At 41.1% G+C, this 18,913-nt stretch overlaps 1 protein-coding gene across 1 annotated transcript; it reads left to right on the plus strand.

Annotated features, from left to right (window-relative positions):
* Positions 1 to 255: 255 nt before the first annotated feature.
* MRLN (myoregulin) lies at positions 256 to 12,205 on the plus strand. Its single transcript, XM_057736362.1, has 3 exons — positions 256 to 368; positions 10,304 to 10,485; positions 11,977 to 12,205. The coding sequence occupies exons 2-3, from the start codon at positions 10,407 to 10,409 to the stop codon at positions 12,135 to 12,137; spliced, it is 240 nt and encodes a 79-aa protein (XP_057592345.1). The 5' UTR covers positions 256 to 368; positions 10,304 to 10,406; the 3' UTR covers positions 12,138 to 12,205.
* Positions 12,206 to 18,913: the final 6,708 nt, after the last annotated feature.

The following is an 18,913-nucleotide window of genomic DNA, read 5'->3' on the forward strand; positions in this document are numbered from 1 at the left end:
TACACAAGTCATGGCATTTCTCAAGAGGTGAGGACAGTAGAGAGTTTTGGGTGAGTTGATTACTGAACCCTTAGCAACTTTGACATAAGGGTCTATTGGTTGTGGAGGGGGCCACCCTCCTGGCGGGTTATCTAAGCTCCCGTGTGGGCCTGAGGATATTTTTGTCATAATTTATCCCACCTGTGTCTGCCAGTTCCTCGCCACTGGCCTCCTCCCGGGACGGCCTGGCTTATGTTTCTCAGGGAAGCGCTAAGCCAGTTATTAATAACAGCCCTGCCAGCCTCCTCAGCCACCTAGGAGCAGATGGTGTTTTTCACAAAAGACAGAGATCTCCTTGACTTTGGACTCCGCTTATCAAACCCCAAACAGTAAGTTTTGGTTTTTCAAAAAGACTTTTAGAATCTCGACATAGGAGGAAAGCTTAGCGGGGGTCTTGCTTCCTTCTGGTAGAGGGGATATGGTAAAGCTCGAAGACTCCGAGAGCCTGTTTCCCCTCCCTGCATTTCAACGTCTCTCCAGTTTTTATAAGGTTGATTATAAGATCGATTAATGAATTAGAATTCGATTCCTTCCATTTCCTTCTGGCGCGGTAAAGGCAGGAGGAGAAGCAGGGGATTAATAAAATCTCAATGACTTGACCCAGCCTCGTGGCCATGCCAGACATTTCCATCTTTCTGTGTTTCCTCTCCAAAGAGAGGATTTCAGTGATTCCAAAGAGAAATTTCACGTATGGAAAATATCCACAGAGGAATGTTGGGTGGGAGACTTGGGCCCTGTCATTTTTCCACGTTTGAGATTCGGTTCAGAGAGGGCACCTATCACATTCCATGGATTCGTTGCCTTCTTGAGTTTTTAGCCAAAGGCTTTGTCTTTGCAGCCTTTTTTATAATGGTTGCTTCTGAGAGTCCTGCAAAGTAAGTCACTGTGTTTTCTGTCTGGAAAAGGAGGACCCTGAAGCTGGTGTCCTGCCTGGTCCTCTGAGGAAAGGTGAAAGCATCAGGCTTCTAAATAAGGGAGGCATCACAGGGAACTGGAAAGAGGCAGATGCCGGCTTGGTATTGAGCGCCGGCTTGGTATTGAGCGCCGGCTTGGTATTGAGCCCCGGCTCAACAAACTATGTGACCTTAAGCAAGTACTCTCCTTCTCTGAGCCTCAGTTTCCTTGTTTGTGAGTTGGGAGTTTTAACCTCTTTGACAGGGTGGTAAGTTTTACTCATAAGGTATCTAAGTGGCCAAGTATGGTAACATTATTAATGAAATCCCTCATTTGAGTTTTTCCTGAATCTTCTTAACCTAGCGCCTCCAATGTGGTCTTTGATGGGAAACTCTAAACTGTAGAGACAATAATTGGCTTTTACTGCTCTTAATAACTTCAGCCTCAGGATGGTGTCAGCTATAGGAATGCTGAGGATGCCACATGGTTAGTTCCGGACATTAGGCTACAGCTAAGGTCATCAACACGATTTCAGAGCATAAACTCTTACTTTAATAAACCTATCTGCTCAACTACAAGCAACAGTCTAAAATTTCTCTGGGACTTCCCTGGTGGTCCAGTGGTTAAGACTCCACACTTCCAGTGCAGTGGGGCATGGGTTCGATCCCTGGTCGGGGAACTAAGATCCCACAGGCTGCGCGGTGTGGCCAAAAATAAATAAATAAACATAAAATGTTTGTTTGGGTTGTGTGCTTCTGTGGTTCCAAAGGACTGCTTTCCGCCCTTGCTAGCTGTGATTCTGTGTCTGGATGAGACAGAAGGGAGGGTTGTCTCAGAGAATACCTGCTTCCCAAAGTGTTACCCTGTGCACTCACGAGACAGGATGAGATTTTTGTTTTCCGCTTGCAAGCTTTCATTCTCCAAATATTTATTTAATACCCACTGTGTGAACACACGGTGCTAGGATAGCCAAGGGTCAGTAAACTCTAAACATGGTAGGAGAAAGAAGTCATTTCATGAGTAACTCTGTTACAAGTCAGAATGGGCTTGTTCCACGGTCCATGAGAAATATAGACAGGATCCGGCTGGCATTCCACAGGGCCATCACACCCAAAGCTTATTCACCGAAAACGGGCGTTCTTGGTAAGACTTCCCCTTCGAGAGCTGTACATTCTTAGAAAACAGCTCCGTGCTTTTCAGGGCTCCTCCTGGCGTTCGCCTTCTAAGTAACGAGCTTGTGAGGCACAAAGAAACACACCATGAGGTCGCGTTTCATCCTCCCCACCCCCAGTTTTGTTTTCATCGAGCGCCTGTTTTGTTCCAAGCCCTGTGCTAAATGCTAGAAATACAATTTGGCCTTAGAAGAGGTCACCGTCTTTCCCTGAACTTGAAAGTCTGTTCTCCAACCTGGCCAGCTACCTTCTCAGCTAAACTCGACTCCAGATAACACTTAGCTGGTTTCAGAAATGAAATCTGCACCTTGATAATAGATAAAATCCTGCCACCAGGGAATTTAGGCAGCGGTGTGTGTGTGCTGCAGGCCGAGGAGTTCGTTTAAAAGGTTTTGCCAAATGCTTTTAAGTCAAACAGGTCCAGGGATCTCGCCTCCACGCGCCCGCCCCAAACCTGGGATGACACTTGTTTGGACATGTTAGTTCTGCAGATAAAAACCCAAAACCCAACAAATAAGCACCTGGGATCAGTCCCACGCCTGCTTTGTCACACCATGGACGAACAGGCGTCATGTGGCTCTGCCCTGTGGGGTTTCCTGAGGAAGCCTTGCAGGGCTGGTCCCCCACTAGGGCTCTGGGCAGTTCGTCTGGCCTTGTAAGAGTGTGCTACAGTTGTGATTCTTGGCGAGCGTTGGGGAACTTGGCAGGGAGAAGGTTGAAAACATTTTGATTACTTTGAGTCCAGAATCTCTCTTAATGTTAGGTGCCTGGAACCAAGTAATTTATGTCTTCTTAGGGGCAATGCAATCTCCTATTTGAGGCAGGAATGGGGTAGCAGGAAATCTCAGCCTATGGGAGTCTTGGTAGTGGATGATGAAGAGGAGATATTCGTTCATACGTAGAAAAACAGTTCATTTTAGGGCAGGAATATTTACTCAGAGCATGTGAGGCACAGTCACAGATGACTTGGGAAGGCCCAAACTGGAGAGATATTGACATGGAGAGAAAGCCTGAGAGGTCCAGTTGAAGAGGAGAAAAGTAGAGGGATTCCACACAGGTCTGGGACCCCACCCCACACCCCTGGGGTTTCAGGTGGACCCTCATGGGTGCTGCCAGGCAAGACAGTGCCCTGCAGCCCACATGTCTGTGTGTCTGCTTCAGCTTCCCAGGGCTTCCTGTCGCTTAAGTCCATTTGTTTCCTCTCGTCCATCTGAGTCCGCGCTCACCTCCCTGCATCTGTGTTGGGCTGCAGGAAGTGGCCACCTTTCTGACTCCGATGCTGTGTCATACCCTAACCATGATTTTATTGAGTGCCAGGCAGCATGCTAGGCTCTTGGCTCACTTTTTTACCAGTCCTGAGATGCTGAGGAGTGGCTAAGGCTTTGGAGCCAAACACACTTCTATTCAAAGCCCTGGGCATCCCTGGTGTGTGATCTTGAGTAGCTCACTAAAGTCTTGGGTCATCAAGCTCTCCATCTAAGGAAATAGGAGCATTAGTAACTCACCTCATAAGGCTTTATGAGATTAAAATCCAAGTGTGTGTAGGCCCTTCTTAACTGTTGTCGTGAATAAAATCCTTTCAATCCCCTGCAAAACAGATTATCTCTGTTTCCAGATGAGGTAGCAGGTGAGGTGAAATGTCTGGTCCACAGCTACGGTGTTAATACCAGCCAGAGCCAGGATTGCAAACCAGTTCCATCTGGCTCCCAAACCTCACTGACCCACCATCTGTGACAAGGCACATGGTTCTGTTTCCAGGCAAGGTCCACTTTGTCAAGTTTTGTGAGTCTGATCTGCCAAGTTTTCCAGTTTTTACTTATGACTTTTTTATTCTGGACACTCTGGTCTTCCCTTGGCCTAAATCAAAGCATTTGGGAGGTGATAAAGGTAGAATACCTTAAAATAGCCAAGTCTGGTGAAACGCAGAATCCAGTTTATCACAAATGTCAAAAACTCACTGAGGCAATTATTATAGTAGCTCAGAAGAAAAGTAACTGTGTGACATCAGGCAAGTTGCTGTACTTCTCTGGGCCTCGTCTGTCAAATGAGAAGTTTTAAGAAATTGCACATTTCTTTTCCAGTGTCAACATTTCTGTAATATTTCAGATTTTTCACTACAGCTGTTTTTCTTAGCTGGAGAGAGAAAGATCTCCTTGAAATTGTATTTTAATCCGGAAACAAGGTATAACCATCATGCTTGTAATCATTTAAGTGTAAAGCCATATACCATTTGTCATTATTCTTATTCAAGCTTTCTCTATACAGTGCTCATATCATTGAGGAGTTAATTTCTCAGATGTCTGTTAAATCCCTTCCTCATGTAATTCCTCACATAATTAATTCAGAAAATGCACCTTGAACTCAATTTTAGAAACTTACAGAACACACAAAATCCATTTCCTATTGAATATGGCTGAGTTTTCAGTTTACTTCTGAATGACTCAGATTTGAGCAGTTTGTATCTCTTGTCCTACCACACCATCATCTATTTCTGGAATCTTAAGGGGACAAATCTCCATTATGCCAGAGAAACGGTAGCCATCCCAACAGGACACTTCTAATCCTAAAACCCTGTAGGCCAGTGCCAAATTTTTGTTGCCTTCCAGCAACTTGACTAGATTCCCTAATTACAAGCAAAAAAAAAAAAAAAAAACCCAAAAAACAAAGAACAAAAACACAACCAAAAAAAGCCACAAAACCAAATAAACAATATAATTACCATATGATTTCTCAAGTTTTTTTTTTTAATTGTGTCTTTTTTTTTTTTATTGGCTGTGTTAGGTCTTTTTTTTTTGCTGTGCGCAGGCTTTCTTTTTAGTTGCGGTGAGTGGGGGCTACTCTTCGTTGTGGTGTGCGGGCTCCTCATTGCCATGGCATCTCTTGTTGCAGAACACGGGCTCTAGGCGCATGGGCTTCAGTAGTTGCAGCACATGGGCTCAATAGTTGTGGCGCACAGGCTTAGTTGCTCCGTGGCACGTGGGATCTTCCTGGAGCAGGGATTGAACCTGTGTCCCCTGCATTGGCAGGCGGATTCTCAACCACTGTGCCACCTAGGAAGCCCTCTCAAGTTTCTAAAAGATAATTTTATTAAACATAAATCTTATAGGAAAGACATATTTTTCATACGGAGACAAAATTGAAAGTATCCAACTCTGGGACTTTATTTTTGAAGTAGTTGCTGGGGAAAGTAGACAATATATGTGTTTTCTGGCTATAGTTGTCTTTTGAACAAAACGAGCATTCGGTCTTCCAAGAAAGCTTCTGCTTGATGTGCAGTTATTAAATCAATATCTGTTGAAAACTGATTAGCATCCAATACCATGAGGCACTGGGTCCAGGATGGGTAAGGCCATCCCCACTTCCTAGGAAGACAGCATTGCCAATGGGGGGGTGGCATGCGTACAAATAACCAGAGGACACAGCAGTGAGTTGCAGTTCATTGCAGACAAGTGGGCACTAAATTCTGCCTGAGGACATCAGGAAGATCACAGAGGAGGTATGTTGGGTTTCTAAGGATGAGTAGGTGTGTGACAGCTCTGCCTCTTTGGGTGTCCAAGGAGAAACTGAGAAGACTGACTTCTTCAAGGGGTGCCATCTAGGAGGTAATAGGGTAGAGTAATCATGATAGTCATGCTTGCTTAATAAGTGTTTACTCACTAGGCACAAGTATTGTTTCATTGAATTCTCACACTACCCTAAGAAGTGGGTGCTGTTATCATCCCCATTTTCTAGAAGTGCTAACTGAGGCACAGAGAGTTAATGTAACTTGTCCAAGGTCTCATGGTAAGTGGCAGGTCCAAGTCAGACCCCAGCAGTCTTATTCCTGACCCATCTCTCAACCACCAAGTCTGGGAAGCATTCTTGTTATTTCTCTGTCCAGTTAATGTTAATAAGATCAAGGGGAGGAATTCCCTGGCGGTCCAGTGGTCAGGACTCCACACTTGCACTTCAGGGGGCATGGGTTCGATCCCTGGTAAGGGAGCTAAGATCCTGCAAGCCACGTACATGGCCAAAAATAAATAAATAAATAAAAAAGGTCAAGGGGAGAAACTTGTCAGTCATAAGTTGATCAGTGGGTAGATAACAAACTAATCATAAACGAGAATAAAGTTGCAGAGAGTAAAAGCTGATAAAAGGTAGATTTTAAAAAATCTGAACTTTCAGCTAATTGGGTTGCTAGACACTAAGCTTGTGGTAATGGCCTGTGAATGATCCATTTACAAAGAGCAGATTGTTTTGATGTGAATGAAACTGGCTGTTGTAAAAGTATTCTGGCACATTCAGGATTATGAGGCCCAGAGGGATAACTGCAAGGCTATCCATCCCATCATGCAGCCAGCAGTTCACATATACAGAGAGGAGCCAGGACTGAAGAGGAGGGATGGCCATTGATAGTTACACGTGGATATTTCCATTTCAGTCTAGTCAATTTCCTTTTCATATGGAAACATTAATAAATCCATGTAATTGAAAGAGCATGGCATCTGGGCACTGGAGTCCTGTGTTGGTAGCATCCAGGCTCCAGCATAAAACCTTGGGTGGTTTCTCCATGTCCCAATAGTGCCTAATCATGGCCTGGCACATACTAGACCTTCAATAAATGGTAATTATTTGTACTTTACTTAAGTGACCTATTAAGCAAGAGTGGACAGATTTCAATTGCATCTCATTTTTCAACACGTGTCTCTAGGGAACGTCTGTCAATATTATCTTGGCCATTAGATATTGATGGAAACAAGGAGTAGGATTAGCAAAGTTTTATCAAAAAAAGAAAATATTTTTGAAATGTGACTCATGTGTTTAAGACTATAATCTTGAATCCAATGAAAAGTGGTTTTCTTTTGGTTGAAAAAGAGATTTTGCAAAGTATGTTCTGTTCTTTGTCTTGACCAAGAATCCACACATGATAAGGGGAAATAGTAGAGGCTGAGAGAGATTGAGAAACAGGTGAAGTCTTGGTACCAGTAATGATTTTATATAATAGAGGGGGTGTTAATGGTTTGTTTTGCATTGTTTTGTTTTTGTCAGGGGACCAAGCCATTTAGCAAATGCACTCTTCTTATGGTCCCAGGAGGCAGAATTGACTTGAGAAACTTTGTTTTATATAAAAACAAGATTATAAATGTTCCAAAAGCCAGAGCCTACAAACTGATGGCAGGGTGAAGAACAGAACATGCAATGAAGTTCAACCCCCAGAGACCAAAAGTTACTGCTACTCACCATTTGTCTAACCTCCTTTGTGGGATAGCACCATTCAACCATTCAACGAACAGGTCAATTTGGATTAGATTATTTGGACTCTTGGTGGAGTCAAATGAAAATATCATAATAACATTCTGCAAATGAATTTCTACAAAATAAGTTGATTCTCAGTGCCTTTTGGAAATAGAGAAAAGAAAGGTACATAGAGGCATTGAAATGGGAGGTGGAATTATTTGTGGTCATCTGAAATTTCAACATGAAATATATTAGGACCCAAATAACCTAGGATGCTTATATCAGAAATTGGAGGTAATGTTATTTTAGCTATGATTTTTAAATACTACATTCAAGATAAGACCATGGTCTTGAGATAGTCACACTCAATACATTCTAGCATACTTTTAGAAGTATCCTAGCTTGTTTGAAATTTATTTATTTTAATTTTTTAATTTATTTAGTACGTTGTATCCAATAAAAAACACTACAAATCATTTTTTTTTTCCTGAAAATGCTGCTGTTAAATAGCCTTTCCTGCAAAAGAATGTCCCGGCAAACAAAAAACCCGTGATTACCAAGCTTCTAGCTAAATAAGTAAGAACTAATTAGGCAAAATGTAAATCAAACACTGTGATTTTAATCCACAAACTCATAATTTTAATCCATAGTAAAATCTGAGTGTGCTAGTAAACTTATGATGGTACAGATTCATTTTCTTTCAGTGATTTAGATCTAGAAACAGATCTAACATTAAGGAGAAGAACCAAACAGGAACCACCCACATTCCTGTTTCTCCTGAGCATTTTGAATGAGACAAGAACGTATTCTTTGGCCAAAGAGATAATATAAACTCAAGGAAAATGAAATGTATCAGTGAAACACTTTAATGAAAATATGTAATTTATTGGATAAAGTGTAAGTTACATATTTTCATTAAAACCCTTCACTGACACATTTAATTTTCCCCAGTTCATATTTGTTAAAATGATTAGTTTGATAAAAATAAGATCAGTATACATCACTTTTAAATATATGGGAAAGAAAGAGGACTAGCAGTTATGGGTCTACTTTCTTTAGTTTTCTGAAGTTATATAAGCAACCTCCTTTTTTTTTTTTTTAATAAATTTATTTATTTTATTGGCTGTGTTGGGTCTTCGTTGCTGCACACAGGCTTTCTCTAGTTGCGGCAAGCGGGGGCTACTCTTCGTTGTGGTGCACGGGCTTCTCATTGCAGTGGCCTCTCTTGTTGCAGAGCACGGGCTCTAGGTGCATGGGCTTCAGTAGTTGCGGCACATGGGCTCAATAGTTGTGGCTCACGGGCTTAGTTGCTCCGTGGCACGTGGTATCTTCCTGGGGCAGGGATCGAACCCGTGTCCCCTGCATTGGCAGGCGGATTCTCAACCACTGTGCCACCTAGGAAGTCCCTAAGTAAGCTCCTTTTAAATGAAAATGTGAGAAATGGAAAAAGCAAGGGGAAAAAATCACATATAGTCTTTCACCCAAACTCAACCACCATGACCATTATTGACCTTTGTAGGTAGTTCTCTATTCTCTTTTTCTTAATATTTCAATTGTGAAATCGAACACACCTACAGAAAAGCCTATAAAATCTCTATGTGCAATTCTGCAAGTAGTTAAAAAGTGATGGCCAACGTAACCGCCAAAATTCCAGATATTTTAAAAAAACTGTTTGACTAACACCACCCAGAACAAGAAATGAAATCTTGCTGGAAACTCCCCACACCCACCCATCCCTGCCCCTCCCTCACTATCATCACCACTCTCCTGATTTTAGCGTAGCCAACCCTTTACGCTTCTTGATCAATTCACCACCTACACTGTTGCCACCCATATATGTACCACTAAACCATGCACCTTTAACTCTGTTTTCCTACTGTTCATAAATATATTTACACTGTGTGTTTTCTTTTGTGCCTTGCTTTTAAAAAATTCGGTATTATGTTTGTAATATTCACCACTGTGTGATGTATGTAGCTGTAGCTTAATTTTCATTATTGTATAATGTGCCATTATCTGGATTTATCTATTTACTAATGGGCATTTGGTTTGTTTTAAAGCTGAGAATATTACAAATAATGTTTGATTATGTGTCCTGGTGTGGCTATCCTTGCTTGCCCAGGAGTGTAATGGGTGTTCACAAGGTACGGGTTTTAATCATAATTAAATATTTTAACATAATTTTCTAAGTAGTGTTTTCTATTATTTCATAACTGTAGTAACCATCATTTTGTTGCATAATTTCGCAGATGTGGCTGAATATTACAGCCTGGTCTTTTGTAATAAATTCACTCCTTCATTTTCTAATTTGTAAAAGTGATACAAAATCTTAAAACTTATAGAATTGATAGCAGATATAAAATCTCACGAGTTATGGTCTCTTAGGCAGACAGAGAAGTTTTGTTTGCTTGTTGTACCATGGTGAAGATACTGAAGCAAATATATTTAAAATAATTTTAGGAACTTTAAAAAATTGAGTTATATTTGATACACATCACTGTGCAAGTTTAAGGTGTACAATATACTGATTTGATACATTTATATTCCAGTATGTTTGGCACAGTGGTGTTAGCTAACACCTCTAACACATCACATGATTATCATTTCTTCTAGTGCTGGAAACAATGAAAATCTACTCTCTTAGCAAGTTTAATGTTTATACTACACTTTTATGTCTGTGCTCACTGTACTGTGTATTAGGTCTCCAGGACTTATTTATCTAGTAGTTGCATGTATGTAACCCTTAAACAGCATCTCTTCCATTCCCCCACCCCGTGAGAACTATTGTTTTAAAAGCATGGTAAATGTTTGCCCTGCCAGGAAAATTCTAGAATTCAGTTTAACCTTCCTGTGAAAAATGTAGTTTTTAGCTATACAATTCTGTGATAAATTGAAATTAACATGTCCCCTTTTCCAAGCTTTACTTTTTGACATCTCCTTCCTGACTTCTTTGAGAGTAATTTTAGAGTTTCTCCATGCAGGATCCCTGCCTGTCCACTTCACAGACCACCTCACCATCCAGTAAAAGCTTCTAATGTGCTTTGACACCAGGAACCAAGGTTGCTAAGAAACCACCTGTGCTGAATGCACTTTGTTCTAGTAAGAGCAGCCAGAGAAAAAACCAAGGAACAGCGCTATCTACCACCACCCAGGATTAAGTCAGGTGAGAAATGGGTTTCTGCGCATTCTTCAATCCCCATCAAGTTGTCTGGTCTTTCCCTCACTTCCTATTCAGTCTCTCTCTTACCATTGTTAGAGAAATCTGAAGGTACCCCTCAGAGCACAGACTGAAGAAGCACAAGATGGAGGTGGAGGCCATGGGACGGAAGGAAAATCACTTTGCAAACCCATGTGTTATTCTTACCCCTTCTTTCCCATTGAATTGTTGAACTTCAGGGAAATTCTAGGTGTTTACTTTGCCAGTGATTGCTGTGTAATTTGGGGCAAGTTATTCTTTCCTTTAGGAAGGGGGTTAGTTATCATAGAACTTAATAAAGATTGTTAAAAGTGGAAGAAGATGATACACGTATAAATCTCATCTATCTCCCCCTCTCTCTTTCACCTTCTCTCTTAAAACTCAACCTGCATTTTTGGGGTTTTGAGTGAAAAATAGCAGAAAATATTTTCCCACCCTGATCTTGCCACTTTTTAAAAGTATTGATGCTCATTTAAGTTCAGTGTATTTAAGGGGCTTGGATGTAAGGCTTTGAAAATTACTTAACTGATTTGACCTTACATTCCTGGAAACGAGAGTTAAGAATGGTTCCAAACTCCCTACTTGACAGGCATGTAAAACATTCCAATAGTGTGCTAAATAGACCACAAGTTAATATCTTTAAAAATTCCATAATACTTAAAAAAATTCCAGATATTAAAAAACAAAAAACAAAAACTGTTTGACTAACAGAAGTGTGGAGGAAATTAACATATTTAATGTCTTATTAAGTGACCAAAATATGAGAAAGAGGATTTCGAGGAAAGATCAAGGAAATGAAAAAGACCTTTTGTTGTTTAATGTTTAAAAATTTTATCACATGCCTTTTTCCATGTCCTCAAATTCTCATTTGTGGTAATACTGACTGTACAGGTTAGAAGAATAACGATTTCACTGATGCCATAAAAATGATTGTAAATGACTTTGCAGATAAGACTTCAAAAATAAACTGATTATTGATAACATTGAAAAGAGAGCGGTAATTCTGGTAGTTCCTTGAGCTGTTTTTTGTTTGTTTCTTTGTTTGCTTTGTTTTTAAGAAAGAGAGACAAGGGAATTCCCTGGAAGTCCAGTGGTTAGGACTCCACTCTTTCACTGCTGAGGACCTGGGTTCAGTCCCTGGTAGGGAACTAAGATCCCACAAGCTGCACAGTGCGGTGCAGCAAAGAAAGAAAGATGAGGGAGGGAGGAGCGTTTGGCCTATAGAAAAATCTATGATTATGACATAAAGTGGTCAAAATGAGTGTGTGAAAATGTTTTAATTCATTAAGGGGAAAAATATTTTAGTTTATTGGTTGATTACAAATATGTACAGAGTCCTGGCTGAAAGACATTTCTTGGTCACTATTTCTTTACAGTACAAATATTAGATTGAGTTTAAAGAATCAGGATTATAAATGTGTTCGTTTAAGGATATTTTCTCTTCCATTTTACCCCTAGGGAGCAGGAGCATTTTGGATATGACGTGTAAAAACTGGATATTAATTTCTACTACTACCCCTACAAGTCTGGAAGATGAAATTGTGGGAAGACTTCTCAAAATTTTGTTTGTAATCTTTGTTGACTTCCTATCTATTATGTATGTTGTTATAACTTCTTAGAAAGCTGACTTCCCTTACTTTACATGTGAATTTCATATTGAATTCCAGTGAATAAAATTTTGTAATTTAATATGTTGAGTGATTTTAATTTGATGACATCTCCAATTATTCCAGAAGCCAACAGGACATTGCAATAAAAACAACATTGTGTATTATTTAGTACTTTAAAATTTATAAAACAGTCACATAAATTGAAATGGAGTTTTTTCTAAAAATTTACACTACTGTCATAAAACTTCTTGATTTTTAACATGGTTGTTAGTTGAGAAATTGACTAAAATTCGTAGGTGTAATTATGAGTGAGGTTGTTTTTTAAGGATGAGTACCTATGTGAAATTTTATATCGTTCTATTTTTAAAATTTTTTTATTTATTTTTAAAACTTAATTACTGAACTGTAGTTGATTTACAATGTTGTGTTACTTTTGGCTGTGCAGCAAAGTGATTCATTTACACATATATATACATTCTCTTTCATATTCTTTCCCGTTATGTGTTATCACAGGCTATTGAAGATAGTTCCCTGTGCTGTACAGTAGGACCTTGTTGTTTATTATGTGGTTTCCTTATTTATTTATTTATTTAATTGGCCTAGCTGGTTCTTTTTTTGCTGTGCGTGGGCTTTCTCCAGCTGCAGTGAGTGGGGGCTACTCTTCATTGTGGTGCATAGGCTCCTCATTGCCGTGGCTTCTCTTGCTGTGGAGCACGGGCTTTAGGTGCATGGGCTTCACTAATTGCAGCACATGGGCTCAATAGTTGTGGCTCACGGGCTCTAAAGTGCAGGCTCAATAGTTGTGGCGCATGGACTTAGTTGCTCCGCGGTGTGTGGGATCTTCCTGGAGTAGTGATCGAACCTGTGTCCCCTGCATTGGCAGGCGGATTCTTAACCACTGCGCCACATAGGAAGCCCTGCTTTTCTTTTTAACATACCAAGTTTAATATAAGATAATCTTTCCATACAATATACTAATAGTTTATTCTCATTTTCTTATACACACATTTCATCTGTGTGTAGGTAGATTGTTTTTCTTAATCCCCCACAATTTTATGTTTCTACCAACAAAAACTTAAAGTTAGGAATAGAAATGATTAAAAGAGATTCTTTTAGGAAAATAGAACTTATAAGAAAGGAGAGAAAACAGGGTGCAACCTGTGTTGATTTTCTGTTTGGGACTAAATGCTCACAGTACGTCCTTTAATATAAGGCTCCCAGCAATCCTAGGAGGCAGGAGTGAGTTGTCCCATTTCACAGATGAACACACTGAATCCTGGAATAATTATGCTAGCTGGAGACCATACCTAGAAAGTGGCAGAACCAGGTCTTGGGCCTTCACAATCCATCATATTATGTTGCCTCCAAAGGTAAATAACAACGAAACAAGTATGGTTAAAAAGCCGATCTGTAGAGCTCAACTTTTTTCACAGTAATATTTTATTCAAGACCCTATGGCTATATTTTAGTATTGCCCTGATTTATTTTCTTCTTTCACATTTAAAAGTCTTCTATCAAAAAGATTATGTTTACCCTTTTCTCCTATCCAGTTGGACAATGCATTTTCTTCCCCCCTTTTCTTGACTCCCTCATTTTCTGATGGTGTTAAAATATAACTGTTGAACTTCTGCTCTTTAAGCCTTTGAAAAACAAAGTTCTCTCTGTCCTTTAGACTTTTTATATTGGACATACATGCTTCACAAAATCCTGATCTCTTCCATGTGATGACCATCTTCTCAGATTTGGCCCAGACATTAGTACAAGGTTTCATAAGAAACCCAATGAAGTGTGAAAGGAATCTGGAAACTTTGAGACATTATTTCACTGACTCTTACTTAACCTTTCAGTGGTGTTATATATTTAACCATAAGCCAAACAGGGTCAAACTATGTGAGCATTTGCTGTAACAGAATCTCTTTTTTCCCTACACTGTATTGCTGGACCCTTCCTTTTGGATATAACGTGGATGTGATGTGTTTCTCCCCAAGGCCCTCTATTTAGGATTTGTTGGAGCCTATTATCAGGTTGCTGGCAGAGGATTCAAGTCACTCCCAGGCTCAGGCAATTGCTTCTTTTCCTGGGTGCTTCCAGGAAGTCAACAATGTGTTTAGGAGCACTGATGCTGAAGCCACACTGCCTGGGTCCAGACCTTGGCTTCACCTCTTATGGTTTAATAACCCTATGTCTCCGCTTCCTTACCTATAAAATAAGTGGCCGTGTCATAGGTTTGTCAAGAGGATGACATGAGATGACAGGTGCGAAGTGCGTAGCTGAGTGCCTGGCATTTGGAAAACACACAATCCGTGGAGGACTGGTGTCGTCAGCATGCTCAGGTGATGCTGGGTGCCAGCGAGCCTCGATCACCCTGCCTGTTTTACACCTCCCCTTTGCCCTTAGCATGACCCCACGTTAACCCATCCCGTTGGCCCAAGGATGTGATTCTGTGCCCCTGACCCCTGGCAGAGTTCTGCGGCAAGTATAGGTATAAACCATTTGACCCTACGTGGCTTTTATTTGGTTACGTAATTTTGGGACCCGGCGATGACAACTGGATGTCATAATGTGACTCCAGACAACAAAGGATACTTGATGAATATCCTTTTTTTTATAAACATTTTTTGTTTATTTATTTGTTTATTTCTGGTGTGATTCTTTTAAATTTTTAGTTTATGTTGGACCATATTTGATTTATAATGTGTTTCAGGTGTACAGCAAAGTGATTCAGTTATACATATACATATATCTATTCTTTTTCAGTTTCTTTCCCCATTTAGGTCATTACAGAATATTGGGCAGAGTTCCCTGTGCTATACAGTAGGTCCTTGTTGGTTATCCATTTTAAATATAGTAATGTGTACATATCAATCCCTGACTCCAAATCTATACCTTCCCCCACCCCCACCTTTCCCCTTTGGTAACCATAAGTTTGTTTTCTAAGTCTGTGAGTCTGTTTCTGTTTTGTAGATAAGTTCTTAATATGCAATCTTTGTGGCTTTGTGATTGGAAATAGGCCACTTTTCCTTCTTTTAGGCACGTGTGATCCTGGGCGGCCAGGTCAAAGAAGCGAATATAACATAGCTGAGGCTCTCCTGGAGTCCACAGAGTGGGGGAAGTGAATGAAGACCCAAATAGGGCAACTGCCATCGGGGGACGTATTAGGATGGCCACGCCTGGGATGCTATGAGGCGTGGTGTGGTGAGAGATGTTCTGAGGACCCCCAATAGCAGCGACTGCTGGGAGCCTGGGAAACACTCAGAATCCTAGTTTCTCCCCCAAACCTCGGACCTGTTGAATTCAGAACCTGCATTGTAACCAGATTCCCCAGTGATTCATAGGCATTTGAGAAGTGCTGATGTGGAGGGAAGCTCATGGACTTAGGGTTCCTACTGTTTGGCACTGAAACCAGGTTATGTGACCTCCGGGCAGGTTTCTTAACCTCTCTGGGTCTCCTGCTCCTCCTGCGTTAAAACAAAACAGAACCAAGGAAAAAACAAAAGTGGCATTAACACCATCAGCTTTGCCTATCACATAGAAACACTGTGACTATTAAATGAGCTGGATGGATACTTATGGGAGGATAGATAACAGAAAGGAATCCCCGAAATCTAAGACATGGTTATAAACATCAAGAAGACAGGAGGAGCTCTGTGAAGTGGGGACCCGTGACGACCTTCAGTAGGACGGGAAAAGGATTATTTTCCTCAATGGCGACAACATCCATGGCCTATGTGTGTGTGCAGCCTGGGTGAGGTAAACACATGTTTCCTGGAATTGAGTGACAAGTACAGTACAGCTGATAAAACACTCAAATGAAATAACTCACAAGAAAAAGAAGCCAGGTAGCTATGTCAAGTTAGCATGGATAGTTCCTAACTTTGGGGCATGATTGGGATGAGCTGCTTCTGTAGAAACCAGGGTCAAGATTTTGAGTTTTTTTTTTTTTTTTTTCTAGTTTTTATTTTATATTGGAGGAGACTTGATTAACAATGTGTTAGTTTCAGGTGTACGGCAAATGATTCAGTTATACATATACATGTATCTATTCTTTTTGAGATTCTTCTCCCATTTAGGTGACTACAGAATATTGAGCAGAGTTCCCTGTGCTGTGCAGTAGGTTCTTTGGGAGAGGATCTGAAGCGTGTGGTGCGCATGTGACCACACAGACACAGGCTGCTGTCCTGGGTTGCTTCTCCGTGGCTACTGTCTGCTGCCCTTCCTGCGAGCGGTCCTACTCACTGAGCAAGCTCAAGGCGAGGTGCCATGTGGGCCGCTCTGGGATCAGCAGTGAGTGCAGACTTATTTATAAACCCACAGGAAAGGCCCCAGAGCAGCTCCACCACCTGACCTGGGACCACGGTGAGGGAAGATTAGTGCAGGAGCTCGGGAAGTTCTCAGTGGCCAGATGGGTTTTCAGCCTCAGCCCTTTGCCCTTTCAGCCTGGAGGTGGCTACAGACTGTTCTCTGAAGGGTCAGTGTCCCTGGACTCCTGTCTGAGGTGTGATCTCAAGGTACAGAGCCTGACCTTTTGGGTGTTGTTTACAAAGTTGATTATAACTTGTCCCATGGAGATCATTTACTCAATAAATCTTTATCAAGTGCTCACTGACTATCCGATAGTGCTGTAGGCACAGGGAAATATTTCGGTCCCTGTCCTTGAAGCTGAACCTGGCCTCTGTACCCCAACACTGAATTAATTTTCAGAGTTCTGGGTAAAGGAGAAAAGAATAGCTTTATTGCTTTCCCAGACAAAGGGGCCACAGTGGGCTAATGCCCTCAAAACCGTGTGTCCCAAACTGCAGGGGGTAGTGAGGAGCTTTACAGTAATGGTTCAAAGAGGAGGGTGTGTTCAGCTTGTGGACATTGTTCTGATGGGTTGGTGGTGAGGTAAGTGGGAGTCAACATCATCAACCTTCTGGTTCCACCCAGTCTGGAGTCTACATGCTTGTAGGCAGCATACTATTAACTTCTCCCATCTAGTGGGGCTTTCAGCATCTGCAAAACAGCTCAAAGATATCATTATGTATATCCCTTGAGGGGGAACCAGGACCCTGCCCCAAGGCTGCACTGTTGTTTCTTGACTGCTCCTCCCTTATCTCTGCATCCCCTCCCTTCCCAGATTAGCAACAACTTGAACCCGCTCCTTGGAACTCAGGTAATGAATGAATGAAGCCTATTTCCTGTAATCAAGAGATGGAGGACAAGAAAAGGCTATTGTGCCCAGGAGGCCCACAGGGTCCTGCTCTGTATCATCCTCATGGAGCTTGCCTTCTGCTGGGGGAGGAAGACAACAAACTGATAAACATGTGAAAATTTCAGATAGTGCTGAGTGCTGTGCAGAAAATAAAGTGGAGCCATGAGAGAGAAGGTTTATGTGGGGGAAGAATATTTTAAGTAGGAGGAGCTAAGGAAATTTTCCTGAGAAGGCGACATTGGAGCAGAGGCTTGATTGATGGGGAGCCAGCTAGGTGGAGATCTGGGGGCAAGTGAGGACTGCTTATGGGGAAAACAGCAGATACAAAGGCCCTGAGGTAGGTAGAACTCAGCAAAACATTGGCAAGGCCAGTGTGACTACAGCTTAGTGAAGCAGTGGGGAGTTAATTTTTTAGGATTGATGAAAACTAGCTTCTATATAACTTCTCTGGTTTAGGGAAACTTTCTCATGGCAGAATATGTCCTTTGTATGGTACACATCACAACTTACAGTAAACAAGGAATCCTCTCTCCAGGGGTTGCAATTCTTCCATGATTATTTCAGGCTGATCATGTCTGGCCCCTAACTTGTCACGATGCTAGGGAGCTTCGTAGTTCTGTAACAGGGAAGCGTTAAATCGGACTCCATGTTGGATCTGTTTCTTTGACTTTAACCTTTGCTTTTTGTTGCTTTTGTTATTATAATCATACATAACGGCCTGCCTCAGAGAACCCTGCCCACCTGTGAATAGCTGCAGAAAAGAAGAAATTAACATATCCCTTCCCCAAGGCTAGTCATTCCCGGAGAGACATTTTGCAAGACTGATGGCCCTTTTACTTTACTTCCCCAGGCCTCTCCCTCTCTATTCTGCCTTCTTACTTTACTTCCTCACCGCCTCTCCCTCTCTGATTCTGTAAAAGAAACTGGTATCCAGACCCCAATAAGATGTTGTTTTGCAGACACTAGTCCGATATCTTCTTGCTCTGTTGGCTTTCCGAATAAAGTCGTATTCCTTGCCTCAACACCTCGTCCCTAATTCATTGGCCTGTCGTGTGGTGAGCAGAGCAAGCTTGGACTCAGTAACGGTTCTACTAGATGTATTAAAAAGCGGTGTTTTTAGGACAGCTTTTTTAAAAACTGTAAGCAGAGCTAAAATTGCATCTGCTGTAGCTTATTTTAATAATAGTCTTATTGACATATATTTCATATACCATACAATCAATCTATTTAAAATGTACAATTCAATGATTTTTTTTCCGTATATTTACAGAATTGTGCAACTATTACCACAATCAATTTTGGAATAATTTTATCACCCTAAAAAAAAAACCCCATACCCAGTAGTGCCCATGAGCAGTTTTTTCCCATTTTCTCCCAACTTAACCTCCTCCAAACCACCACCCCTGTAAGCCATAGGCAATACTAATCTATGTTTTTTTATATGGGCATTTCATATAAAAAGAATCATACAAAATATAGCCTTTCATGCCTGGCTTCTTCATGGCCAAATAATATTCCATTGTGTGGATATACCACATTCTATTTATCCATTGATCAATAGGCGGATATTTGAATTGTTTTTATTTTTGCTGAT

The sequence above is a fragment of the Hippopotamus amphibius genome, chromosome 5 (assembly GCF_030028045.1).
Source record: "Hippopotamus amphibius kiboko isolate mHipAmp2 chromosome 5, mHipAmp2.hap2, whole genome shotgun sequence".
Taxonomy (NCBI): domain Eukaryota; kingdom Metazoa; phylum Chordata; class Mammalia; order Artiodactyla; family Hippopotamidae; genus Hippopotamus; species Hippopotamus amphibius.